Here is a 7,325-nt window from a genome sequence, read left to right on the forward strand (position 1 = left end):
GTGCCGGTCTGCTAGACTGGGGAGCTGTAACAGATGCCATGAGGATTGCTTGATTCTGGAATCAAGTCAGGATGCTACCAACTATATTCATAGGTGATGCTGAAAGGGAGGGCAAGGGAAGGCAAGTAGCCCCCTTTCAAAAAGTTTAAAAAAAACCTTCCTGCTTCCCCCCTCTGCATTATTAGATCCTGTGTGGTTAATTGAAGCTACAGTGCTTGTTACATACCCATATTATGTTTTCTTTATTCTTATCAATTGACTGATTGACAAGAGCATCAAACGATATGAAGGCCAGTTCCTGGGGTGTGTGTGTGTGTATGGGGGAGTGTATTTCTGCTTTTGTTTAGTATGGGTTAATAATGAACAACACACACACACACATACACACACACACCCTATAGGGTGTCCCTAAAAAATGTACACACACTTTATTGTGTCAAATTTATTATGCTATAATTCACGCATATAGTGTACTAATACTATAACTCACACAGGTACTGCATATAGTGTACACTGAAGCAGCTGCTTGACCCGATTAGCCAATCAATCAATAAGACTAAGTACTGGAAATGTTCCCCTTTAATGTCTGTACACGGCTGACATCATTGACTATGGGTGTAATGCTAACCCACTTTCCAGCACTGACATAATATGCAGTTCCAAGGTAAGGGAACAAACATTCCCTTACTTTGAGAAGGCCTCTGTGAGTGTTATCCAACTACAGGATGTAGCACATGTCCCATTGGCACAGCTTTGCCAGTGCTGGAAAGTTGGTTAGGATTTGGGCCTAAGGGATTCCCACAGACATGCCCAGTGTACATGCTGGGCTTATGCAGGGGATGCGTTATTATGCAGGGGGTGAATAAAGTTATAATGGATAAAATTATACAGGGGATGGATAGAGTGGATAGAGGGATGTTCTTTTCCCTCTCACACAACACCAGAACCAGGGAAAATCCACTAAAATTGAGTGTTGGGAGTTAGAAAAGAAAATATTTATTTAGCCAACATGTAATTAGTCTGTGGAACTCCTTGCCACATGATGTGGTGATGGCATCTGGCCTAGATGCCTTTAAAATGGGATAGGACAAATTTCTGGAAGAAAGGTCCATCGTAGGTTATAAGCCATGATGAGTATGTGCAACCTCCTGGTTTTAGAAATAAGCTGCTCAGAATGCCAGATGCAAGGGAGGCCACCAGGATAGGCCACCAGGGAGGCCACAGCTCTCTTGCTATCCTGTGTGCTCCCTGAGGCATCTGGTTGGCCACTGTGAGATACAGCAAGCTGGACTTGATGGGTTTTTGGTCTGATCTAGCTGGATTTTTCTTATGTTCTTATGGGATGTTTCCACACAACTCTTCAGTTGCTTCCTTAGATGTCTGAATATTTCAGTAGCCCTTCTAAGCATGCAAAGGATGTGCCTACACCCTTCCCTCAATTATGGTCTGGGAACCAGACCATAATTATCTGGTAACCAGGTCATGATGGACATGTACCCCGCACCATCAGGCCTGCACCAACATTGGTTTATAATAGGTCATGAGGAGAGTTCATCTAATTCAGCTGCTCAGTGCTTGGATCACCTGAGTGTTGTGTTGGATATGACCAAGTTAAAATGTGTGTCCATTTTTGGGAGGATACCTTGTATATAGCTGGGTAGAACAATGTCTAGTGATAGGCAGGATTTTGGACATTGTTCCAGTCCTGGTTCCAATCCTGATTTCATGACCTGCACTATTTTAAACATAAGAACTTCCATTGAAATCCGAAGTTTCATGAACAGCCAAGCTACTTAAAACAAAGAAGGTAACAACACAGGCTAATGCTATGCATTTCCTATTAGACATTGGTCCTAAAAGCAGTCAAAACAGCAAGACCAGAAGGGTTGATGGGGATACCATTTAGTTCCATTTAGCAATCACACTGTTAGTAAGAGCCGGTCCTATTGGCCAGTACTATTCATAGAGATGATAACCACCTGTTGGTCCAATAAAGATGGGAAAACAATACAAAAGAGTTATCCATAGCTTATATCCCCTATGAAATGGAAAACTATTTTTTTAGTTCTGCGGTTCCCAACCTTTTTTCACTGGCATACTCCTTGGCAGCCCATTCCCATAAATTGTACCCCTCATATGAGCAAAATGTTTGTAATTAATATAGTTGTTGTTATTCCATATCTGATAATACACGAATTGATGACAAAAAGTTAGCAGTTCCTGGCGCTTTGAAGCTAGCTAGCTGCCTTCCTTCCTGCCTTGCCAGCACCGCAAGACATTCTAATACAGATCTGCCTTGTTCCACCATTATTCAATTCTTTTTCAAGTACCCCTAAAGGTCCTGGCAAGTACCCCTGGAGGTACATGTACCCCAGGTTGGGAACTACTGTTTTAGTGGATTTTGCCTCAACCTTTGTAGTATGGAAAGCATTGTGGAAAACGTATGTTAAATACAAGCCTGAGGTGAAAGTCTCAGTGCTCAAGTGACAGCACGTGTGACCATCCAGCAGGAAATTTTTGATGGAAGTGGTGCAGGTGGATATAGTGTTACGTGAAAATCCCCTTTTTCGTTTTAAGTTGTGATTTTTATATCTGGTTATGTTTCAATAACATCATGCAGGCCACATCTCTCCCAGCACATGTTTCCAAAGGCCCTGGTCAAGCCACAAGCACATGAATTACACAACCCCCACTTCCTTGCAGGTCAATGTATGCATTGCATTGTTTCTATGCAAAGTGTCTCCTGATCCATTCACCATGTATGCAAAACAAGTCGACATGCACCTCCAGAGGAAGAAATCTATTGTTTTATTGTTGTAGCTTAATCACTCTTAAGTACTGTACTCAAACAGCCAGCTACGCCCTCTCCCAGAAAGCCAGCCTTTGCTGATAGCTGATTTCTGGACCCTTCCACTGTTTTACATACTCCACGTGTCCCACTGTGTATACTGAGCATGTGCATCCAGGAGGTCACATCGGGGTCATTTCAGGTCAGCAAAAGCCCTTAAAAGAGAAAGGCTGCCATGTGCGCTCTCTCTCTCTGGCTGCCCTCCACGGCACAGGTCCTCCCCCCAACTACTCCTCAGGACAGGTAACTATATCTTGCGTCTGGAACTCTCTCCCTTCTATCCTACCTATTTCTCCCTTTCTCTCCCCATCTTAGTTAGCAACTGGGTTAGGCAGATCAGGGACCCCTAAAATCCTTCCCTACAACCTATCCTTTTCTGATTCCTTCTCGGATGTACCAAATACACGGCACATGCAACCACCATAAAGCTAAGTACACAGGATCCAAGTACTAGGAACCAAGAAACATATACTTACCATTTTCCATGTGCATTATGTATACCTGTGTGTTTTTGCAATAAAAATATAATCCTATTGAAAATTATCTTTCTCTCAGTCTCTTTTCAAGCTAAAAGGGAATTTCTTTGCATTACGCTGTTTTGTTATCTAGCTTGCAATCCTGAAGCTTCCAAAAGGGTAAATATAATAATTCCCCTTAAATCATAACAGCCCTTTTTGGTAACATTTTAATTGGTGGAGAATGGGGTGGATATAGAGTTAAACAAAGTTTCCCTCTACTGGGTCATTTATTTACTTAGCATATGCTTATACCCCCCCCCTTCCTCCAAAGAGCTCAGGTTGGTTTCTTCTCTCCTTTTATCCTCACAGCAACCCTGTGAGGTGGGTGAGGCTGAGAGAGAATGATGGACCAAGGTCAGCCAAGAAGCTTCATGGCTTAGTGGAGATTTGATCCTGGATCTTCCAGGTCTGTCAGACACCAGAATTACTACACCATCCTTATTCTAATTCATCCATCACCCTCAGTATTATCTATGCTGGCTGTCTGTTGTTCCCCAAAGGTCTTTCCCAGCCATATTTAGAGATGCCAGGAATGGAACCTTAGGGCCTTGTGCTTAACCACAGAGCTATGGCCCTTTCTGCAGATGGCAGAAGCAGGGCTGATCTAGCCATGAAGCTGAGTGGAGTTATAGCTTCAAGCTGCAGGTAGGAGGAGAGCAGCAAACTTTCAAGGAGTCCCCCAGGGCTGGCCTAACCATGCAATCACTAGAAACTGCACCTGTATTAAAACAATTATTGTTGTTTATGGCTATGCATTTTCTCTTGAATTATCTGCCTATTGTATGGAAATTGACTCTTTGTGCCCTTACAGTGGGCCCTTGGTATCCATTGGGGTTTCGTTCCTTGAACTCCCGCGGATACTGAAACCCACAGATGATGTTATTGGAGGGTTGTGAGGCCTCCTGAAGGCTGAAAATAGCAACTTCTGTTTTTTGGCTGGTGACGTGAGCCGCCTGCCTGCAGCATAGCGTGCCTTGTCTATTGACAAAAAACTGATGGTGTGCCTTGGCAATTTTAGTGCCTCGTCAGTGTGCTGTGAAATGAAAAAAGAGAAAATGGCTGCAATAAAGCACATAAAGATTTCCTTTTATAGCAATACACAAGTGGACTTCTGTTTATAGAGCTTTATCCCCTATGGCATAGTCCCATGAATAAAGTATTTTTTTTATTGTATCTCTTTACCTATTTAGAGAGTCCTCAGGGAAGACCTCTACAGAGTTGGCATAAACTAGGTGAAATACAATGTCATGCCCAGAGGCACACAGGCGCCATCATTCCAGTCCTCATCTTGGAGGTAAGCATTTATTTTCCTTTTTAATGGTAATTGGGTCTTCCTGAGGTTCTGCTTTCACAAGCATAGACATGCACAGTGTAGTGAAAGTAATCATATAATCATAGGGTTGGAAGGGATTTTAAAAGTCATCTAGTCCAACAGCCTGCATGTAGCAGGAAATCCTCCAAGAGTATCTCCAGCAGGTGCTTGTCAAACCTCTGCTTGAAGATCTCTAGTGAGAGAGAATCCACCAGCTCCCTTGGCAATCTGCTCCACTGCCGAACCACCCTTACCATTATGAATTTTTTCCTGATGTCAAATCGGAATCTATTCTCTTGCAGTTTGCACCCATTAGATTTAGTTCTACTTTCAGAGGCAGTTGAGGACAAATTAACCCCTTCTTCCATATGACAAACCTTCAGGTATTTGAAGAGCACTATCAGAGCCCCTCTCAGCTGTCTGTTCTCTAGGCTGAACATACCAAGTTCCCTCAATCTTTCTTTGTAGGGCTTGTTCTCTGATCATCCTCATCGCTCTCCTCTGAACCTTCTTCAGTTTGGCTGCATCTTTCTTAACGAGAGGTGCCCTGAAATGGACACAGTACTCCAGGTGAGGTCTAACCAACGCAGAGTAAATGGACAGTACCTAACATGTACCCTGTCAGTAAAAATAGTCTCAAGGAATTCTGTAAGTATTAGGGCATCATAAGGAGAAGGAAGAAGGGCATGGTGATAGAGAAAGGGATGGGTGGGTTGTAAGGCCATACAATAGTGTATAAACTGTGGCACGCAGGGATCATCTTTTTAATTTACCCTCTCTCTCTCTCTCTCTCTCTCTCTCTCTCTCTCTCTCTCTCTCTCTCTCTCTCTCTCTCTCTCTCTCTCAGATGAATTATAACCAAAACCAGAAACTCATAAATTGCACCCTCAGAACTGAGTTCATTTTCCTTGATATCTCCAATAATTCTGGAACAAAAGTGCTACTCTGTGTTGGTTTCTTTACTATGTATATGCTCACACTTTTGGGAAATGGCCTTATTATTCTCCTCACTCTTGTGGACTCAGCCCTTCACACGCCCATGTATTTCTTCCTGAGGAACTTGTCCTTCCTGGAGATTTGCTACACATCGGTGACTCTTCCAAAGATGCTGATCAACTTTGTCTCCAAAGTCAAGAGCATCTCCTTTGCTGGCTGTGCTGCCCAAATGTATTTTCTCCTTTCACTTGGGACGGTGGAATGCTATCTCCTGGCTGCCATGGCTTATGACCGCTATAGGGCCATCTGTTCCCCACTGCAGTATCCCCTGATTATGAACCAAAAAGCCTGTACTCAGATAGCCGTTGCCTCTTGGTTTTGTGGAATCTTGATGCCTCTTGGCAATGTGGTATGGATTTTCAACTTGCCCTACTGTGGCCCCAACAAGATTAACCACTTCTTTTGTGATGTGCCCCCAGTGCTGAAGTTGGCTTGTGTCGACACCACAAAGAACGAGATCTCCATCCTTGCTTTAAGTGTGCTGATCACACTTTCCCCCTTCCTGCTGGTGCTGGTTTCCTACATTTGTATCCTCTTCACTGTGTTGAAGATGCCATCAGCTGAGGGTAGGCGCAAAGCCTTCTCCACTTGTTCTTCCCATCTCATTGTGGTCACCTTGTTTTATGGCTCTGCCAGTGCCATGTACCTGCGTCCTAAATCTAGCCATGTTGAGGACATAGACCGGCTTGTTGCTCTCTTTTATTCTGCCATCACTCCCATGCTGAATCCCATGATCTACAGTCTGAGGAACAAAGAGGTTAAAGTTGCTTTGAGGAAGCTGAAGGGAAGGAAAACATTACTTTGTGAACTGGGCAAATACCTTTGTGGGAGAAGAAGGTTCTAAACATATATGCATTTTCTTGTTCAGTTTGTTTGGGAGAAAAGATGATGATGGAAATACATCAAATCTCATCAAAGTTCACCTTGCCTGAATATCTTTATTTTAGTCTACTTTCTTCCCTGATGCCTCAAAAAACGTGATTCCTATACAGCATTTATAAATTTGGAGCCAACCCAAGTACCCCCTCCCTTGCCTCCCCTTGCATGATGGTGCAACCCCTGCTCCTCCCCACTTCCTGGACTAGAAAAGGAAGGGGAGAACAGAGTAGGAAGAGCAGTGGAGGTGAACCTCATGGGTGGGCTGGCTTATTTGTTTAAACAGTTTGAGTCAATGGGGCAAAGCTGCTGTCTGTGTGGGATCCCTGTTAAATCAGTAAACCTTCTCCTCACACCCCCTTTACACAACAATATTTCTTGCTCCATGTTCCTGATAATTCCTTGCCAGAACCCTCTCTGAGGATACTTTCAGGCTGGAACTTTGACTGGAGCAAAAAACTTCCAAAATGGTGACACTGGCTTCTGAAGGCAAGCTCAGGAAGGCTAGAAACTTTCCATGAAGCACAATGTGGAAAGTTCCGTGAATATGAGTTGTCAAATTTGGCCATTATGAGCTTTTCAACTGCCTTGGGATAGAAACAGGTGGTAACAGATAGGATCAGTGAGAAAGACTGCTGTTCAGGACACTTGCTCTGGTTTTGAGTTTCAATCCCTGACATCTCCAGTTAGTGCAGGGAAAGTCAATGCAGACATCAAGAGCCGGGTTGATGTAGTTGTTCTGGTGTTAGACCTCAAAGCAGGGCCAGCCTTAGGG

At 43.6% G+C, this 7,325-nt stretch overlaps 1 protein-coding gene across 1 annotated transcript; it reads left to right on the plus strand.

The window, feature by feature from the left end:
• Nucleotides 1-5,642: 5,642 nt before the first annotated feature.
• LOC136652429 (olfactory receptor 10A7-like) lies at nt 5,643-6,518 on the plus strand. The gene has a single exon (XM_066629368.1). The coding sequence runs from the start codon at nt 5,643-5,645 to the stop codon at nt 6,516-6,518; it is 876 nt and encodes a 291-aa protein (XP_066485465.1).
• The last annotated feature ends 807 nt before the right edge of the window (nt 6,519-7,325 follow it).

Source organism: Tiliqua scincoides, chromosome 5 (assembly GCF_035046505.1).
Source record: "Tiliqua scincoides isolate rTilSci1 chromosome 5, rTilSci1.hap2, whole genome shotgun sequence".
NCBI lineage: Eukaryota > Metazoa > Chordata > Lepidosauria > Squamata > Scincidae > Tiliqua > Tiliqua scincoides.